The 21,482-nt window shown below is 39.9% G+C and overlaps 1 protein-coding gene across 8 annotated transcripts in view; it reads right to left on the bottom strand.

Annotated features, from left to right (window-relative positions):
• Nucleotides 1–21,482, bottom strand: part of LOC140650456 (probable global transcription activator SNF2L2) — a 180,946-nt gene that overhangs the window by 93,469 nt on the left and 65,995 nt on the right. For all 8 annotated transcript variants that reach the window (XM_072858700.1, XM_072858698.1, XM_072858701.1 and 5 more), the window contains 10 exons: nucleotides 17,594–17,724; nucleotides 17,301–17,361; nucleotides 15,866–15,966; nucleotides 15,371–15,518; nucleotides 13,291–13,454; nucleotides 12,156–12,222; nucleotides 11,490–11,600; nucleotides 8,043–8,285; nucleotides 7,617–7,730; nucleotides 2,005–2,112 (listed from right to left, as the gene is read on the bottom strand). In XM_072858700.1, the coding sequence (XP_072714801.1) occupies nucleotides 2,005–2,112; nucleotides 7,617–7,730; nucleotides 8,043–8,285; nucleotides 11,490–11,600; nucleotides 12,156–12,222; nucleotides 13,291–13,454; nucleotides 15,371–15,518; nucleotides 15,866–15,966; nucleotides 17,301–17,361; nucleotides 17,594–17,724 (1,248 nt within the window). The remainder of the gene's footprint in view (nucleotides 1–2,004; nucleotides 2,113–7,616; nucleotides 7,731–8,042; nucleotides 8,286–11,489; nucleotides 11,601–12,155; nucleotides 12,223–13,290; nucleotides 13,455–15,370; nucleotides 15,519–15,865; nucleotides 15,967–17,300; nucleotides 17,362–17,593; nucleotides 17,725–21,482) is intronic.

Below are 21,482 nucleotides of genomic sequence, written 5' to 3'. Positions count from 1 at the left end.
GATGATCCAAAAAGACAAGGAGATCAAAGACTTCCAAGTAACCTGGAAAGTGTACTACATCTCATATCTGTCTATAGCAGTCACAATAATCACTTACTACTCATTTCTAATGCTTATTTATGAAACCATGTAAATTGTAAACAGTAAAATATTATTAGGTGTTCCACTAAGCTGGGATGGTTACAATCTAATTATCACTGATTAATACGTTTGGTAACACCATATTAAGATTGACTAACACTTCTCATTTTAAGGTCCCATTTTGATTTGCTATAACTTTGTGAAACTGTTACCAGAGTTGGTACAATTTCCAAACTCACTATGTCACTCAGGTGAAATTATTTTAAAATATCTGAGCCAAAACAATTCAGACATTTCCAAGAGTGAGATTAGGAAAAATTACATTATGTGATCATTTTATATTCTGGTAAATTCATCTCTGGAAGGGAACTGACATTTCAGTAAACTGATGTTTGCAAAGTGCTCAGAACCTATATAGAGATGACTGTCACAGAAGATCCTATGAGGAAAGGACTAACTTTGTTTTTAGAGCAGGGTTTGAATACTCAACAGTAAATAACACGTCAGACCACACCAAATAGAGGTTAAAACAAAATAAGATATTAAACAGAAACATCATCCATTGTGACAATGATAGATGGAAAAATAGTATGCGATCATATTGTATCATGAAAACACATATAATGGGGACAATATATGGGACTGGTGCACACACAAGCTGTTACACACCAGCTGCTCAGAACCACAGAATGGTTGAGGTTGGAAGGGACCTCTGGAGGTCATCTGGTCCAATCCCCCTGCTCAAGCAGGGCCACCTAGAGCAGGTTCTCAAAGACTATGTACAAACAGCTTTTGAATATCTCCAAGGAGGGTGACTCCACAACCTCTCTGGGCAACTTGTTCCAGTGCTCGGTCACCCTCACAGTAAAAAAGTGTTTCCTGATATTCACACGGAACCTCTTGTGTTTCAGCTTGTGCCCATTGCCTCTTGCCCTGTCACTGGGCACCACTGACAAGAGCCTGGCTCCATCTTCTTTGCACCCTCCCTTCAGGTATTTATTTATACACATTGATGAGATCCCCCCTGAGCCTTCTCTTCTCCAGGCTGAACAGTCCCAGCTCTCTCAGCCTTTCCTCATGAGAGATGCTCCAGTCCTTTCATCATCTTTGTGGCCCTTTGCTGGACTCTCTCCAGTATGTCCATGTCTCTCTTGTACTGGGGAGCCCAGAACTGGACACAGCACTCCAGGTGTGGCCTCACCAGTGCTGAACAGAGGGGAAGGATCACCTCCCTCGACCTGCTGGCAACACTCCTATTAATGCAGCCCAGGATACCATTGGCCCTCTTTGCCACAAGGGCACATTGCTGGCTCATGCTTGTTGCTCTGTGTTAAGTGCCTACATGATCTTACTCTGAGGAATCTCACGGTAAATCCAACCTACCTCACATCTACTGCAATGTAAAATATGTATTTACAGACAAGCTGATGCATGGCTACTTGTCTTCTCTACAATAACTTGGCCATGTGCCAAATTCCTAAGATAGAAAAGTCAACATTTATTTTGGCATATTCTAATGTATGACTACATGACTTTGAATCTTATTTTTCTTTTAACACCTTTTTGCATTAACAGATGTTATTTGTATGTATGAACAGAGGCACTCATACCCTAGCTGGCCAAAACAAGATTTGTGCTTAATAATGGCTCTGAGAGAAAAAATGAACACCCAGTAGTAGTAAGTGCTGCCACAATCCCAATTAATCAGGATTTTTATTGGATTAAACTCAGCATATTTTTACCTTATGAATGGAGAGCACAAACTACTGTCTTTTAAAACACAAACATGTCTAACTGAGATTTCTTTCTTCAAAGACATCTGTGGTAAGAACCTACTTATTAATTTATTTTTAAAAGAAGCCATGTAGTTAACACATGATCATGATCTATTGTTCCATAAGTGTTCTAGTTTCCCCTTTGTACCTTCTTGTCTTTCTCAGAACCATCTGTGAGAAGGATTCCCTTGGCTTGCATGTGGCGGTACAGAATCTTCTGAAGAGCCGACATGTCACATTTGATTACATATTCAACCTAGTGTAAAAACACAATTAACAAATACAGTGTCAAGTTTTACCAAGATATAATCATTTCAGTATGATTTTAATTCCAAGTCCTTGCCCTCCTAAACAAATAAAACAAAAAATATATTTCTTTGATCCTCATCATAACAGCACCTTTAAACAAGTTGCAATCCACTTGCAAGCATAATAATGACTATTTGAAAAGATTAACTGTGGGATTTATGATTACTACAAGACACATAGATTCTAAGGGCATGACTGTAGATTCAGTGCTGTTTTACCAAAAATATAAAAAAGGAATTATTATTTCCTGTTTCTCTCTTCTTATAATTTTAACCAACTGTCAAAAGACTGAATGGCTAATAACCTGTGAAATTTATTATACCTGCAAAGCATCAATCATAACTGGCACAAAATAAATAACATCACTTACAGTCCTAAGTAGCATTCTACTTACCAATGTGGGGATGGAAACATGCTATTTTGTTTCTCAATATCTACTAAAAAAAAGGGGAACTAATGAAGTAGAGTATGAACACCAAATTCATTTTGACATCTTGTTAAATATGATTAAAATAAGTTAGTTTCAGAATGTTTTGACTGCACACCACTCTTAAGCCCAGTAACACAAGAAAAGTTTTCACGTACCAATTTAACACACTTTTTTTTGACTGCCAGGCTTGTAATACTTCACTGTCTTTAATAATTAGGCTAAAATGAAAATAGTCACACAATGAAGCCAGAATAATGGTGACAAATAATGCAAGAAGTGATTAAAAGAAAAAAGAGCAAGATGCTTAATGTTTCATAAATAAACTTGTGGAAGTTAACAGTTAAATATAACACTTCATAGCCCTTTGGAGGCCTCACTAGTTAAGAAATACATGTCAGCATGACCTAACGGCCTCACCGAGTCAGCACAATTTAATTAACGAAGGAGTGAAGTATTTGTTAAAAAGAGGTACTGTCTAGAGCTTCCTTATCTGACTGTTTGGAGCCTCCCTATATGAAGTAATCCACATGTTACTGCTCTTTGTTGCAATTTACTATAGTCCTGTTTCTCTGACATGGTTTGGTGAAGAACGAGTTGTATAACCCAAAGGTATATAAACTCTGTAACTGCCCCATTTGGGCAGAGTTCATCTCATCAGAGTCTGTCACTCTGCTGCTTTGTGTTCTCTCCTATAGCTATAGTAATAAACTGCTTCTGTTCTGACCTGATCAAAATTGTAATTCCAGTTATTCTGCAACAAACTAAATAAAGAGCATCTTTGCTAACAATTTCATTAACCTAGTGAGGAAAGCTTTCAACTAGGTACATCAGGGAAGGATTGTAATTACCTGAAGAAAAGCGAAGGCATGGGGGGCAGCGAAGAAGTGTCTGGGAGACAGCACGACTTGGGAGGTTCTTGTGCTTCCCCTATGAAAGCAGCATGATTGGGGGCCCATCTCAAGTGCCTGTACACAAACGTACGCAGCATGGGCAACAAACAGGAGGAATTATAAGTCCACGCACATTTGCAAAACTCTGATCTCATTGGGATTACAGAGATGTGGGAGATAGCTCACATGATTGGAGTGCTGCCATGGATGGGTACAGGCTCTTCAGGAAAGACAGACTGGGAAGGTGAAGACAGGGGATTGTGCCCTATGCACAGGAGGGGCTCGAATGCACAGAGCTTTGCCTTGGAGCAGGTGACGTGCCAGTTGAGAGCTTATGAGTAAGGATCAGAGGACAAACCAGTGCAGGTGCTATTGTGGTAGGCATCTGCTACAGGCTTTCTGATCAACAAAAGGAAGCACATGAAGCCCATGAGGGGCTTTCTTTACACAGCTCATGAGGGACATGCTCTGCTGGACTTGATAGTCATACACAAAGAACTGCTCCAAGATGTGAAGGCTGAGGGCTTCACTGGCCACAGTGACCATGAGATTGTGGAGTTTAGGATCCTGAGAGAAGTGAGCAAGACAAATAGAATCACAGCCCTGCACTTCAGGAGAGCAGTTTTCAGCTTGTTCAGGTATCTCCTTGGCAGGATCTCATGGGAGACTGCTCTGGAGGGCAATGGGGCCAAGGAGAGGTGGATAATCTTCAAGGACAGCCTCCTCAGAGCAGAAGTTGTTTCTTATGACGTGGAAGAAGTCAAGTAAGCATGGCAGAAGGCCAGCGTGGATGAACAGGGAACACATGACTGAGCTCAAATGCAAAAAGGAAGCACGCAGAAGGTGGAGACAGACATGGGCTACCTGAAAGGAATACAGAGACATTGCCCAGGAGTGCAGGGATGAAGTTAGGAAAGCCTAAGCTCAGCCCAAGTTGGAACTAGAGAGGGATATGAAGGGCAACAAGAAGAGCTTCTATAGGTACACTGACAGTAAAAGGAAGGCTAAGGAAAACAGAGGCTCACTGCTCAATGGGGCAAGGGACAGTGCCAAAGGACACAGGAATGACTGATGTACTCAGTGCCTTTTTTTGCTTCAGTTTTCACTGGTAAGGCTTGTCCTCAGGCCTCACAGGTCCCTGAGCCTAATGGCAGAGTCTGGGGGAGTAAAGCATTACTCATAACAGAGGAAAATACAGTTAGAGACCACTTAAACCATTTTGACATATACAAGTCCATAGGATCAGATGGGATTCATCTAAGGCAGCAAAAGGAGTTGGCTGATGTCATTGTGAGGTCACTCTTTATCATCTTTGAAAGGTCATGTTGATCAGGTGAGGTTCTGAATGCCTGGTAAAAGCAAATGTCGCACCCATTTTCAAGAAGGGCATGAAGGGGAATCCAGGGAACTACAGGCCAGTCAACCTCACCGCCGTTTCTGGGAAGCTTATGGAACAAATCCTTCTCAAAGACATTTCCAAGTACATGAAGGACAAGAAGGTGACTGGCAACAGCCAGCATAGATTTATCAAGCGGAAATCACGCCTAACTGATTGCCCTCTATGATGAGATGACTGGCTGTGTAGACAAGGGTAGAGCAGTGGATCTTGTTTACCTTGATTTTAGTAAGGCCTTTGACATGGTCTTCCATAGTATTCTTATAACCAAACTAGTGAGATATGGACTGGATAAGTGGACAATAAAGTGGGTGGAAATTTGGCTGGATTACCAGGCTCAAAGGGTACAAATCCAGTACTACTACTCAGTAGTAGTCCAACTTGCCACCAGTTATCAGTGGTGTCCCTTAAGGGTCAATACTTGGCCAATACTGTTTAATGTCTTTATGAATGACCTGGATGATGGGACAGCATGCACTCTCAGCAAGTTTGTGGATTACACCAAATTGGAGGGGGGAGTGCTCAATATGCTGTAGGTCAGAGGGACCTGGACAGGCTGGAGAAATGGGCTGACAGGATCCTCATGAAGTTTAACAAGGATAAATGCCAAGTCTTGCATCTGGGATGGAATAACCCTCTAATTGGGGGGAATGGTCAATATGCTGGAGGCAGGGCTGCTATTCACAGGAACCTCAACAGGCTGGAAAAATGGGCTGACAGGAACCTCATGAAGTTCAACAAAGGGAAATGCCGAGTCCTGTACTGGGGATGGAATAATGCCAGTATATTCTGGGGGCCAACTGGCTAGGAAGCAGCTTTGCAGAAAAGGACCCTGGAGTCCTGGTGGACAAAAAGTTGAACAATGAGCCAGCAATGTGCCCTTGCAGCAAAGACGACCAACAGCATCCTGGGCTTTATTAGCAAAAGTGCAGCCACAAGGTCAAGGAAAGCAATCCTTCCCCTCTATTGAGCACTGGTGAGGCCACATCTGGAGTGCTGTGCCCAGCTTTTGTCTCCCCACTACACAACAGACATGGACATACTGGAGCAAGCCAGAGGGCCACCAAAATGGACAGAGGGCTGGAGCACATGACATATGAGGAAAGTTTGAGGGAGCTGGACTTGTTCAGCCTGGAGAAGAGAAGAGCTTAGGAGACCTTATTGCTTTCTTTAACTACCTAATGGGCCATACTCTGCTTGAAAACATTCAGCACAAGGACAAGTGGCAATGGTCACAAGTTGGAAAGTGAGAAATTCTGATTAGATACAAAGAAAAAATTTCCCCATGAGGGTGGTCAAACACTAGAACAGGAACCCAGAGAGGTTGTGGGATCTCCATCCTCCATCCAAAACTCAACTAGATAAGGTCCTGAGTGACCTGCTCTGAGCAGGAGGTTGTATTAGAGACTTCCAGAGGTCCTTTCCAACCTATATGATTTTATGACTAAAAAATCAATAGGTTATTTTCATCTCAGAAGGACAGGAGGATGAGCTCACAGGTAAGAAACATGAACATCCACTTAGCATCTTTATCATAGGGGCCTGTCAAAGCAGCTAGAACTGTCACCAACAGACTTCTGTCAAAAAGTCTGATGCTTCAAGTCAGACATGCTTTGTTTGTAAAACAGGGGGACAGAAATGAAAGAAGTGCTCCACTAAGTAACAGTGCATATGCAACTTATAAATCCTTTTTCTCCCATGACTCTGCAATTGTTCTATCAAATACAGTGGCTCTAATTGGCAGAAATTTGAAATGCAATAAAAATTTCAGTAATGAGATTTTCCTGGTAGAATGTCAGACAACATTTTCAGATCTATGTTTCAAGCTCAAATAAATGCTACATAGAATGCTATTGTTAATATGACATTTGGGGGAACAGAAGGTAAAAATAGCAACAATCTTCATAACATTCTAAATTTTTAGGTCTTTAATTAGAAGTCTTTTTTTAAATGCAGATAAAGAACTCTTCATTCATTCAATGTAAATACAACCTTACAACTCACATGTAACAATAACTTGATTTTTGTTATGGTTTTAACCCAGCAGGTTTAAGTATCAAATGTCCCCCCTAACCTGCCTTCAATTTTCATTTTTGGTTATGTTTTTGTGGGTTTGGGGGGAAGGGCAAAAGGGGAAGGAGGTTCAAAATCACAAAGAAGGGCAGGGGTGTGGGTAGAGTGAGATGCCTGGAAATTAAAATAGTGGTCTTTCAAATCAGTGTTGAATTTTACATTCTAAGATGCACAAACTGGTTAAGACATACATACAAGCCAAACAAAATACTTCACACAACTCAAGAGTCCTGAAAAGTTAACTAAAATTCTGCTAAATTTATGAATGTCACACAGTCCTTTAGGAGTTTCAGTGAAACAATTCAGCAAGCAAAGTTTCTTCTCAGTGCATGAGAGAGTGGCACAATCTGACCCTCAGGGTATGACTGGCTTTTATTAATGCCTTGAAACCAAATACTATGGAAACAAGCTTCTTATATAAGCTGTCTTATATAAACCTTGGGTGGCTACATAAAGAATTAAAGCTGTAGGATTGAGGATTAAGACTGAGAATGCAGAAATCAGGATTCCTCAGTGGCCAGTATTTCTTCTTTGCAGAGTTAAAAACACAAACCACAGCAACAACAGACACTTAATAAGTCCTCTTATCTAGGATGCATCTCAAAAAACAATATTATATAGTGCTCAAAAAAAAAAGTACAAAACCCCTTTTTATTGCAAACCTTTTCTGGCAGTTGAGACTCAACCTCTTTTTTCAGTCTCCTTAGCAAAAAGGGCCGGAGCACTTTGTGGAGACGACGGATGATCAGGATAGTCTCTTCCTCATTTAAGTCCACCTACAAAAGTTTATAAAGGTCACAACAAGGCAACTCAGTGTGTTATGTAATGTCTTTGTGATTAGGTAAGAGCTTATTTCTCATTATAAATGTATGCAGTAATTACTTGTTATGTTACAACTAAATTGACTCAGAGTCCAGAAAGAAACACTTTAATGAAGACTTTTAAAGCTGTAATAAAGGTGGCTTTTAAGTATGCTAATTCTCTGAGCACAAAGGAGAGTTCAAAGACTATTCCTATAACATGGCCTCCATTTTGTTTCCATCCTAATGGTTTGTTTCTAACAATCTTTAAGCAAACTGTTGCAGTACCCTTTCTCCAGTCATGGCAAATGGAGCATTGAACCACTGTTCAAAGGTGCTGCAGCTCTTGAAAATGGTAGGGAGGAGGAAGTTGAGAAGAGCCCAGAGTTCAGGCAATTTGTTCTGAAGTGGAGTTCCGGTCAACAGTATCCTTCTAGGGGCCACATAATGAGTGTTCAAGACCTGAGTCAGCTTGCAGTGATGGTTCTTCATTCGATGGCCTTCATCTACTATCATGTATTTCCATCGAATCTGCAAGAAGAAGAAAAGCTGGTAAAGAAAAAGCAGGTCAGATATCATCAGAATTAGAACCTACCTCCCAGTAGGTTTAAAACAGGAACATTTCAAAACTGAAACATCGGTCATTCTTGTTGAATAGCTGGAAACCCAAATCTGACATTATCCAAGCATTAGTGGCCTCCCAAGCAACAAGAGGAGAAACAAATACCAGATAGGCTACATCTGTAAATAAGCTTGCATCAGCAAACAGCTGAATCCCCTCATTTCTTGGGAGGAGTTCAGGAGACTGGCACCATAAGGTCAGAATTTGTCTTACTGGGGAAGAAAAAGAACACGAGAAATCCAAATGAAACTGTCAGAAAGAAGAAACTAGACAGGATGCAAAGGCATTTTCAGACAAAATAACTGTATTCTCTCAAAAGACAGCAACCCTGAACTTTGCTTTGATTCAGTTAATCCCTTTATTCTAACCCCAAAATGAAGCAACATAATTAAGGACATCTCAGTCACTGCATCTTCTGACATTAAACTTTAATGCAGTCAGAGCAGATGTTGAAAGAAAACTGCCATGGTTTTTATTACTTTCTGTGCTAAGACATGGATAGCTAACCTCTACCCCATAGGATGAGTTTGATGGGACACTGCTTGAACCTCAGCACATCAGTGATTCAGGCAGTTCTTTAGTTCGGTGTGCTGGTTTTGGCTGGGATAGAGTTAATTTTTTCCATAGTAGCTAGTATGGGACTATGTTTTGGATTTGTGCTGAAAACAGTGTTGATAATACAGAGATGTTTTAGTTGTTGCTGCACTAGTCAAGGACTTTTCAGCTTCCCATGCTCTGCCAGGTGCACAAGAAGCTGGGAGGGGACACAGCCAGGATAGTTGATCCAAACTGACCAAAGGGCTATTCCATACCACATGACGTCATGCTCAGCATATAAAGCTGGGGAAGAAGGAGGAAGGGGGGGACATTCGGAGTGATGGCGTTTGTCTTCCCAAGTAACCGTTATGCGTGACAGAGCCCTGCTTTCCTGGAGATGGCTGAACACCTGCCTGCCCATGGGAAGTAGTGAATGAATTCCTTATTTTGCTTTGCTTTTGTGCGCGGCTTTTGCTTTGCCTATTAAACTGTCTTTATATCAACCCATGAGTATTCTCACTTTTACTCTTCTGATTCTCTCCCCCATCCCACCGGGGGAGAGCAAGCAAGCGGCTCTGTGGTGCTTAGTTGCCGACTGGGGTTAAACCACAACATTCGGTCCTTTCAGACACTTCATATCAGCTGTTTAGGGGTTTTGTTGTTGTTGTTTTTGCTTTTTAAAAAGCAAGTACTGCCTCACAACCTACTTTGTTACAGATGTGAAGCTTTCGGTGCCTCTTGCTGCTTTACATGCTTGCTGAGGCCCTCAGTGATCAGAAAGAAGTGGGCCAGATAACCAGTAGACAAGCATGTGTCAACATAACCAAAAATATAACCACCCCCCCAAAAGATGTTGGGCATATATCCAAATCCTAGGCCATGTGACCAGAGGCTTAATGTAAGTCAGGTCACACGCCAAGAATAGAACAGAATAGAATAGACTATTTCAGTTGGAAGGGACCTACAACGATCATCCAAACTGCCTGACCACTTCAGGGCTGACCAAAAATTAAAGCATCTTATTAAGGGCATCATCCAAATGCCTCTTAAACACTGACAGGCATGGGGCATCAACCACCTCTCTAGGTAGCCTGTTCCAGTGTTTGACCACCCTCTCGGTAAAGAAATGCTTCCTGATGTCCAGTCTGAACCTCCCTTGACTGAACCGTTCCCACGCGTCCTGTCACAGGATACCAGGGAGAAGAGATCAGCACCTCCCTCTCCACTTCCCCTCCTCAGGAAGCTGTAGAGAGCAATGAAGTCGCCCCTCAGCCTCCTCTCCAAACTAGACAAACCCAGAGTCCTTAGCCGCTCCTCATAGGACATGCCTTCCAGCCCTTTCACCAGCTTTGTTGCCCTCCTCTGGATGCATTCAAGTACCTTCACATCCTTCTTAAATTGTGGGGCCCAGAACTGCACACAGTACTCAAGGTGAGGCCGCACCAATGCTAAATACAGTGGGATAATCACCTCTTTTGACTGGCTGGTTATGCTGTGTTTGATGTACCCCAGGATACGGTTTGCCCTATTGGCTGTCAGGGCACACTGCTGACTCCTGTTGAGCCTGCTGTCAACCAGCACCCCCAGATCCCTAAATCCCTATGTCCAGGGCATGCCAGTCGTAAACCAGAGGATACCTCTGTTTGTAGTTATGTGCAACATTTGAGTCATGTGATGGGTTACACAGCAACATAACAAGACTATGATGTACTGATCACATGACCAGTAAGGTGTCAGTGTGTAGTCCTCAAGTGCTTTCATCAGATGCTACATAGCCCCATTGCACAGAAAAGATTGGTGCCACACTGCTGTTCCCTGCTCTTATCTTTTAGTAATGGTGGGCAAAAACTAGAGGGATAGAAAAACTGTGCAGAGTAAAACTGTTTTCAACCATTCAGAATTATGCTAAGATTATGTACTGTCTATGTTCCAGAGCAGACAAATGAGACATCTAAATATATAATAGGATAAAAGGAAGACAATAGGATCACAAGGTTTCACAGTATGGCAAAACATACCTACCTGGTTGGGTTACACTACCATACATTTTTCAAAAACAGTTCATTACATCTGAGGCACCAATATCCACAGATCAGTTTGTGAGCTTTTAAAAACTGTGTCTTATGTAATAAAGCATCTGGATATCAAATTCATTATATAGGTGGTCACTTGGGAAAAACACACCAGGCAGCTGGAGAGGTTGTAATAACAGCGAGCTTCAGCTCAGAAACAGAACTAGAAAAGTAGAGTCAGGATGACAGATTAGGATAAATGCTATCAGGCAGTGGAAAGAAAAATCACACTTTTCTAAAGACAGGTAAGTCTACAGTACTGACAAAATTCCAGAGCAATAATATTATTCTCTGAATTATATCCAGCAAAATCCTGCTGTTTTCAGGAGGGAGAGATCCAATTGTCAACAGAGGAATGAAAAGGTAGATGAAATGGTTAATTTTTAGCAAGACAAAACAGCAATCCAGGACTATAAATCAAAAACAGGTGTTTTGTGCTTGGCACCAAATAAGATGATGTCTTAAGGATGTGTTAGCTGTTAAGAGATGACAGACATTCCTTACCTTAGCAAGAATATGTTTGTCCTTTATTATGTACTCATAAGTAGTTAAAAGAACATTAAATTTTCCACTTCGAAGCTGAGGAACAAGTGAGCGACGCATGGCAGGTGTCCCCTAAAAGAGAGACAAAGGATGAAGAAAACAGATATACCTATATTTCTATGCAGTACAGTCATGAATTAGCAGAGAAAAAGCCAATATATGACCTTGTAATCCTGCAAAATCATACCAAATATATTGATATATTCTATACTCCTTCAAGAGTGGTTTCCCTAACCAGCTGCTGGACTGTAAAGCTCTGTTTATATGGGAATGGAAGCATGCAGCTGGCAGTCTAGTCTCCTCACTAATTGCTTGACTTTATAGGAACTGCAGTAGCCAAACAACAAAATATTCAGCTGTATACAAAATGTGCAGTACTTATCATTTGTATTGCTCTCAGCAAATCCTTGCAATATGGTATTTAACAATTTTATTCTGCATTTCGCTAACCTAAAGCAATTACAGTTAATTACAGTAATCTTGGGATGATTAACTCTCACTACTTAGTACATAATGTACATGACAAAACTTTACAAACAAACACAGTTTACAAATGAATGTAGGGGCTGAGGAAAAAACATGTTTTATTCTTTCAGCTTGATGTTCATATAAAAAAATAAATCAAACCTTGTAAGATATTTTCACCACAGAAGGAGCCCATTTGTCAAATTCGTATGTCCAGTTGGATAAAGTTCTAAATACAAGATTAATAGGTAAAAATAATATATTTCATTATTTGTTAAAAAAAAGTTAAACTTCATAATTATGCCATCTGTTTCCCACTGAATGCTGGATTCTCAACATACTTCTTACACCCCCTATAATAAACAGTATATTTAAAAAGAGGCACATAATATATTGTATCAGGATATATGTATCTTTATTTGAGAGGGGAGGAAATAGAAATAAAACGGGGAAAATGTCTCTTCCCCTTATATTTAGGGGTCCCCTTCAGACCAATTCAGCAAAGTATTTGAAGTATACCTTTGTATTTTGACAGATATTAAGGGGAAGATATACCTACACAGAAAGACTTATGTGTCATTGTAAGCTGATTGCCTCTCATAAACTGAGCTTGCAACTTTTCAGATATAGCCATATGAAGTCTACAGTAAAATACATCTGTATTCAGCTGTAATGATATAACATTGCCACTAGGCAGATTCGGTTTTGCACTGTGTGGTTTCAGCTTTATGATCACAATAAATAGTCTTTAAAATGGGTAAAAGTGTGTTTGCCAATATGGGAACAGAAGATAACCTTTTTGTTTGTGAAGTCATTGGACATGCCAAGGCAGCACCAACCTGGTCTAATGTGCATCTTATGGGGGGAGAAGAGAAGGAAGAAAGAGTTTTAAAATAACTGAAGTCACTGAAGTTTCAGCTTGTCTCTTCTAGAGTCTTTAAAAGGTTCCTAGAATGGGGAAAACTACAGGCATGTAATATAAAAAAAAAAGTATCATTCCTCTCTCGTGGCTAATGTGAGGAGTAAGTAACAGTGAAGTAGGACACACTATATAGCATGCCAGCAGAGTGAACAGCAAAATTAATGAAACGAAGTGCTTTTATCAGCCATCTGGTCACCTTTCCAATGCTAGACAATCAGTTAGGAAGAAATAATCACAGGCTAAATTCAGAGTACACACTCAGTGCAATTCTAAGATGTGCCTCATCTTGTCATTGTGTGGAAAAAAAAAGTACATGTTGCTAAGAAACCAAAGTACAATACACAGAATAATAGCAGAATGAGTTTCTTTACTTACGAAAGGGGAACAATGATGAGATAGGGGCCGTTGAGTCTTTTGTGTTCCATCAGATAAGTAATGAGTGCAATAGTCTGTATGGTTTTTCCTAGTCCCATTTCATCAGCTAAAATTCCATTCAAATTGTTATTATAGAGTGAAACCATCCATTCCAGGCCCTGGAGCTGAAATGAATAATCATTTCAATTATTTGAAATCCACAGAAGTAGGTAGTACTAATATTACAGAAGCAAGGTTCTTCTCTTACTACTTAGATGCTGTTTTTCCTTCCACAGTACTATGTGCATGCAGTTGTCTTGGAAATGGTGTCCCAATATGTCTTGGAAAAGGTGATATGACTTACATCTATATGAAAGTCATCACTGCTATTTAGGGCCAGTATGGCCCATGCTACAATGTCATATTTTATACATACTGAAGTGTTTTTGTACTGTTGGCAGACTAACACTGCCGCCCATACTTCAGGTTTCTTAACACTTACCACTAAAAGATTCTATTTGTTAATTTAGACACCATCAAATTTAAAACCTTTGGAGTAAAATTTCATGTCAGTTCTCTGCCTCAATCAAAACTTTCTCAAAACCAAACCTATCACGTCTCATGCACTAGCCATAAGACTCACATTTGGTTCCACTTCACACCCCCTGACTATCACTAGCATCTTGAAATTCTTGTAGTACACACCCATTTAGTACAACTCCATGTGTCAGAAGAGGTCCACTGACCAACTATGCCTGGCATGTAGAATCCCAGAGCTGGGAAGAAGCCACAATAGTGTAGTAAGCAGTATCTACCTAGCTGGACTAGCTAGAAGGCACACTCACTCTATCGCATCCTAGCACGGTGACTACTTTCTTGTCACACAGCCTTCTATGCATGTACATATCACATTATCTCATACAAGTGTAATCTAGACACATTCCCACTTCCATGATCCAGATGTTTGATGAGTCTCATGCATTGGGAGAGAAGTAAATTAACAGGTCTGAGAAAGTTTAGCTAAGAAGTATGGGGAAAACATTGTATGTCAAAAGTAATCCGTTGTATCCGTGAAAATTTATACAAAATAATACAGCCAATCTATCAGATTCACACATATGCTGATTGATTTATATTTAGGTACTAAATTATCTGAAGACTGTCTTTACTGAACTCAGGGCAACAACGGTCAAGCAGAACTTTTTCTGCACTTGTCTCCCACTTACAAGTGGCTGCAGAACTGATAACAGAGAAACTCTTTCCTGTGTCATCAATCACCCCTTCACTGACATGTACTGATGTGCAGAAGGAAGAGGTAGCCTAACTAAAATCAAGAATGAAGAACATGTGAAAAAGGAAAAAAAAGAGAAGGAAAGTGGGGCAAGAAAAAATGGATAAGATCTAGAGGAAACTGAAGGGCATAAGAGTCAAAGGGAGAGTGATAGGACAAGAACCAAAACCAGGCCTCAACACGCATGCTGTAAAGCTCTCTGGAAAAGTATGTACCTTATTTGTAACACTAACAATCTGTATATAAAACAAATATTGTATAGAACAATTTTATCAATTCAATCACTAGAGATCCACGCTGAGGTGCTAAAAGCTCAAATTGTTAAATTTTTAAATATTAAAAGAAGAAAAAGATTATTTAAAAAAATAATAAATTAAAATTAAAATAATGAGCAAAAATCCAAATACTGGGTTGATGGGAAGGAGAGCAAAACCAAAACACTATTGGTCTGCAATGAAAAGAGATGTTTACAGGTATATATAGAAAGTTGATGTTATTATTCAAGCAGTATATATGAAAATTGATCTGGGATAGAAGACTACATTCCCTTTCTCCATATGATCATCAATTTCTAACCTAATAGATATCTTGTGTTTCTGCACGCATTTTCAAACAGTTTGTCATTTTAAGTACTGTAATGAAATATCTAGGATAAGGCAAGTCTTAAACATTTTAACATGCTTTACTCAATGAAAAGTATATTATATAGGAGCCTGGCCATTATTATGTAACTGTCAGCTGTAGAGCAGGGTATTATTTTGAATAAAAGGGTTTGGAACTACTTAAGCTAACTCTAAATATATTTCTTACCTGATAATGTTTTAGTGTACCATTAATAAGAAGAGAAGACTGCTTCTCCACCCTCTCTATGATTGCATGAGCAACAGTGTAGTAGGACTGAGACCCTCTAGCACTATATTGCATACTGTATTCATCATCCACATCTTGTTTGGCTGTCCTGGAAAGCAGACAAAGAATAAAGGTAAATTCCCACAAATACATATATTTTTCAATACAGTTCACTTATTTATACAAGTGGTAAAGAGGCAGTAGAAATCCTCAACTATGGGAAGTTCACCCTTAGAAGAATGCACATTACTTTTTAAGTAGTACACAAGTACTACCAAGCAGTCATATCCCTTCTCCTGCAGATGCATGTCACAGGCGCTACAACAACCAGCCACTCACGGTAATCTAGAGCAAGCTAATTTTGAGAGCCCTGATAAGAAATCACCATTCAGGGGCAGAGGGGGGGAGGAGAGAAAAAGAAAAAAAGAAAAAAAAAAGGCAGAATCCAAAGCTCACTCAATGATTTGTTTAGCATCTTTCTCAGAAACTTCCTCGCTGTTAGGATCCAGAAGTATCTTCTCATCTGCTTCTAACCTACTTGATTCTTCTTCATCATCCTAGAAAGGATGGAAAAAGGACAGGAAAATGTTGTACTCTCCAATGCTACTCAGTCGTAACTTTGGCTAACACTCACATATTTATTAACAGTTTTCATTGAACAATGCTTTATACTGACAGGAACCTGAACCAAAAAGTTCAACTGACAGCTATCTTGATACACTGCAACAAAACAAAAATAAATTTACATAGATTAACTAACAGAAAGTCACAATACTTTAAGAAAAAATATTTTCCTCTTCAATGTTCTCATTTATAAAAATCTTACCGGTCCTGCTCATAGAGCAGACTGATATTATGCATATGTTTGTATCATATTCAAGATGCACGATACTGTAAGATAGCTTAAAAAACTGGCAAGAGCTCCTGCATTCATGCTGTTTTAAGTTTTTGGTTTATTATTTTTTTAAAACAGATTATATTTTTAATCTTTATTTATAGTTTCCCTTCTAGCTACAGTTGCAATGGATGACAAATGGGTAAATTTTTCTGATTTTACTGGGGGCTCTCTAACAATGCTTGAACCATTTGAAGAAAAGGGTGTTGTGGAACAATTTAAATTCTTAGCAATTAAACAGAGCAAAATATTGCTCTATAATACTGCATCTATCAAAGATGATATAAGCAGACAAATGAATGTACCTAACTATGTCTTATTACATTGGCCCTATTTCATCCCTACTGAAGAATTACCAAGGAAAAAAAAAAACCAAAATTACCCTGAAATCTTCCAAATGCTGATGTGCAACTGTAAAAATGAAGGTGTATTCTAGCAAATGATCCTAATAAACCTTTGCCATTTACTGACTCAAAACACCCGAGTCAGAATCACACCACAAACAATATAATTTGTCTTTTCTCATCCTCTCAATAGGCAATACTTCAATGTTAAGACTAGGAAAGCATTGCTTTCTGTAGAAAAGTATTACATAATGGATACAAGAGGCATCTAGAAGATAAAAGATGTTAACTTCATTCAGCACAAAGCCACCATACGCCCTTTACAGAGGTGTATTTTAAAATAGGAACCTGCTTGCCTGTTCTGACATGATTATTTCATTATTTTTACTCTGATGATATGAGAGTAAAACAAGTTGTCTTTTCCCCTCATTCAGACTATCAGGTAGGCATTTACAGCACATATAAAAGACATGCTATGCAATGAGCATCACTGCAAAAAGGATGTATTTTGCTGTTTGTATTATGTTTAAAACAATTAGACACTTGCTACTGCTTTTCTTCAAGCCTATGAAAAAAGGAACATACAGGAAAATAATGTGGGTTTTGCTCTACTGCACTACTAAAAATGAAATTTGAAGAAAAGCATACCTACCTCCTCCTCATATTCAGAGCCACTTTCATCTTCACTGTCTGACCTGGGAGCAACTTCATAGCTGACGAAAGAATATGAATTAGAATATGAATTTCGTCAGAGAAGACAAAAGAATATGAATTAGAAATACAAAGGGAGAAATGGAATAGATTAAATAAATTTCCTACTCAACTTACAAGTAATAAATTAAACGGCAAATAGAATAGATAAAAAAGACAGTTTCATCAAAAATAACAATACAGTTGACACCCCCCCAATAATAAAAATACCCGATTGGTTTGTTAGCTACTTACCCAGGGTTCATTTCTAACCAAGCATCTAGCTGACTTGCTTTTGGTGCTTCTGGTCCAAGAAGAACTTTGCCTGTTTCAGTGTGAGTCACTTTGACTGGAAGGTCACTCATCTGACTGCTCTCATCTATGAGCTAAAAATTCAGATGAAATGTTATAAGATAACTGGTCTTCCTGTGTTTGCCACAGTTAATGAAGAGAGCTAACAACAACTGCAAAGTTATGACTCTGAGTAAGTTAATGTGTTACTGAAGCCTTGGCTTCCCATACTGCTACCAAGTCAACACTAAGTCACAGTATTTCTGTGTGTAACATATCTCTACATTTAATATCCACACATGCATCACAGTATTCCAAGTAAATGAATGAGCAGTGTGGAACAGAAGTAACTTGACCTCTCTGAAAGAAGAGAGAAAGTATATTACAGTCCTTTCACTCTTGCTGCTTATACTGATGGAGATCTGTAAGGAGAAAAAACATTGAGCTTTCAGCCTTTTTCTTTCTTTATGGATGAAGAAATGGAGCTATAAGATTTTAATTAACTTTTAAAGTAAAGAAGTCCTAGTTAAAATTCACTGTCCTGACTCCCTTTCACTTACTCTGGCACTCTAACAAAAGAAAAACAGAACAAAATTATGTCTCTGATACTTCTTTGGCCTGCTCAAACCACAGATTTTCTACTTTACAAACTATTCTGGCTAAATATCTTCTTTTTAATAATAATTAGCACAATAAAGAACCCTTTCCCAAAAAACCACAAAACTGGAAAAAAATTTGAACAGGTATAAAGATGACTTACAGTGAGTATAAAACTTACTCCCCCTTCTATAAATGATTATGTTACAGCAGTATATGTACATTTTCCTGGTGCAACTGTATATACATTAAAGGATGTGGCTTTACTTTTTTTAACTACACCAGCAAAGATATTACTTTCATGTGTAGATAAGACATAAAGTAATAAGCAGAATTTTCAAGTTGTGTTTACACATAAATGAGTAAAAAAGGGCATAACAGTATAGCTCTTAATGAGGCAGCATATGTCCTCCAATTCTACTGGAAAAAAAAAAAAGAAAAAGAGAGCTAACTGTTCAAAGAACAACATGGGAAAACTTTTCATTTTCAGTTGCTTTTGAGGGACAAAGTACCCTCGGGTATCTTGAGAAGCCTTTGTGACAGTATATTTTACCCTATGCCAGAAAGGGAATTGATGTGCAATGTCAACAGTGTATTTTCTAGTAATGAGATTATATAATCTGTTGTGCTTACAAGTGCATTTTGAAAAATAAATAATGTACTATACATGGATTTTTATCTCAAGAAAAACATCTATTTTTAAGTGTCTGCCAAAGCTGAAAAGGATTTTTCAGCATACTCAGTGATAGATTCAATGTACCTTTGTTGTAGACTTCAACTCTGAAGAGAAACAAGTTAGCACCAATGTTAATCCAGACTGGTTTTCTCCTGGTTATAAAAAAAGCTATGGCAATGGTATATGACTTTTACAAATTCCTACACTCCTATGTACTGTAACACAGAGCTCCCAGCTTGCGCCCAGGAAATCCACTGACCCACAGCCATGCTGGCTGAAGCAGAAGGTCAGATCTGAAACTGCAAGGATTAAACAATAAGGTTTGCCCAGCCATGACTAAGGGTGAGTCAGGCAGGAGCTGTGAGCAATGGAGTAAATGAGCTTGACTGGTAGTCAATATCAAAGGCTTCTGAATCAACTGGATCCTCTCCTGTGCCAGCTCAGGGACAGCAATACCTATGATGGGCATGGGATGAGAATGCATGATCATGCAATTCTCCTTCCACACATGACAGTACAGTCTCCTTTGGACAACTCTCAGTACATAGAGAGAGCTAGGAAGAGCTGGTAGCTCTTGATGATGCTGCCCTGCATAGGATTTCCAAGGCAATGCCTCTCTGGAACCTCTCTTTTCTTCCCAGGAGGAGAAACCATATACCACTCCCATGACTCAGACCAGGATTAACAGCCATCTTTTATTCTCTAACTGTACTGCCTTTTAAGAGCTCCTTTTTGTTAACGCATGTAAATCTAACAAGACTCCATAAGAATCAATAAGAGTTTTTCATATAAATATGGGGTCTGCACATAGCAACAGAGAGAGAAGTAGAAGAAAAGAAAAAAGGAAAGAAAGCAAGCAGGTCCAAACCTGAAACCAGAGTCCTTGACTCCACACTGCACAAAACTTAAGGACAGGTATAATTCTCCTCACTTTACTCATATGAGAAAGTGAAGCTCGCTCTCTCACACACACTCTCTCATAGTCTTTCCTTCTCTTTTCCTGATGCTCTCAGACTTCTGTCTTTAGTCAGTCATCCTTGCTGTGAGTTGCTTTAAATTGTAATTGGATAATCTTCCAGATTCTGGGGGGGGGGGGGGGCCTTTGTCAGAGGAATTCCTGGGGATATAGCCTCTATTTGATGAAACTGAGAGTTGCTAAATTAACAAAGGACAAACAGAAGATATAATTCTTTATTCACAATAGAAAATATTTTTAAGAAACAAAACAGAGTACTGAAGGAGCTAGTGAATGTTACAGCAGCACCCCTACTCGATCGTCTTGGGAGTCTGGGGAGGTCCCTGCTGACTGGAAGCTAGCCAATGTTATTCCAATTTACAAGAAGGGTGCGAGGGAAGACCCAGGAAACTACAGACCTGTTAGTCTAAACTCAGTACCCGGAAAAATCATGCTGGGTGCTATTGAAAGGCATTTAAAGGACAATGCAATCATCAGGCACAGTCAACATGGGATCACAAAGGGAAAGTCCTCTTTAGCTAATTTAATATCCTTCTATGATAAGGTCACTCACCTAGTGGATGAAGGGAAGGTGGTGGATGTAGTTTTTCTGGATTTTAGTAAGGCTTTTGATACTGTCCCTCACAGCATCCTTCTGGACAAGTTGTCCAGCTGTGAGATGAGCAGGTACACGGTGTGCTGGGTGAAGAACTGGCTGAAGGGCAGGGCTCAAAGGGTTGTATTGAATGGGGCTACATCTGGCAGGCAACCAGTCACCAGCGGTGTTCCTCAGGGCTCAATCCTAGGGCCAGTTCTGTTCAATATTTTTATCAATGATCTGGATGCAGGAGTTGAATGCACCCTTAGCCAGCTTGCTGACGATACTAAACTGGGAGGTGCTTATGAGAGACTGAAAGAGTTAATGTCTCAAACATTGTGGCGAGGCGAGGCGCTATTTGCACGGCGACGGCAGGTCAGAGAGCACGGGGTGGGGGAGAGCGAGAGCGGGATGTGTGGGACATGGAGAGCGCATCAGAGGACGCGCGGTTCCGGGTTCCGACGGACCTTACCACGTATGGCCAGAGATCACACAGAGTTGATCTGAGGAAGGGGCTTGCAACCACCCGAGAGACCTGGGCATACCTGGAGGCGGGGATTAGCTAATAAAAGACACGCCCTCCAGGGAACTGCGCACATGCCCACCACTGGAAGATTGCCATGCCTGTCATTGTCATCGCGGGATCCAAGGGTGGTGATACTTTTTCTATCTCTTTCCTCCTCTCTTTTCTTTTTCTTTTCTCGCTTCTCTCTTCCTCTACTCTTCCAATATATGTAAGTTTGGGATAAATTGTGACGGGTTGCCTGGAAAATAGCTCCATTGCCAAATTGCCTCTGTTCGTTCATTGAGCTTGCCAGTTCGTTAAGTTTGTCCGTTTGTGGAATTCGCCAGTTAATAAAGTTGCTGGCCAGCCTGTTCCTCTGAGTCATTGTCGTGACTCTACCGACCACGCGGCTCTGCTGAGCAGAGATGGGCCTTTGTCGGTACACAAACCGTTGGGGAATCGAAAAGATTCACCCATCTCGCAACCCACCGAGTGGGACGAGACAGTGCTGTTGACTCTCTT

Source organism: Ciconia boyciana, chromosome 4 (genome assembly GCF_034638445.1).
Source record: "Ciconia boyciana chromosome 4, ASM3463844v1, whole genome shotgun sequence".
NCBI lineage: Eukaryota > Metazoa > Chordata > Aves > Ciconiiformes > Ciconiidae > Ciconia > Ciconia boyciana.
This window is presented reverse-complemented; position numbering and strand designations above follow the sequence as displayed.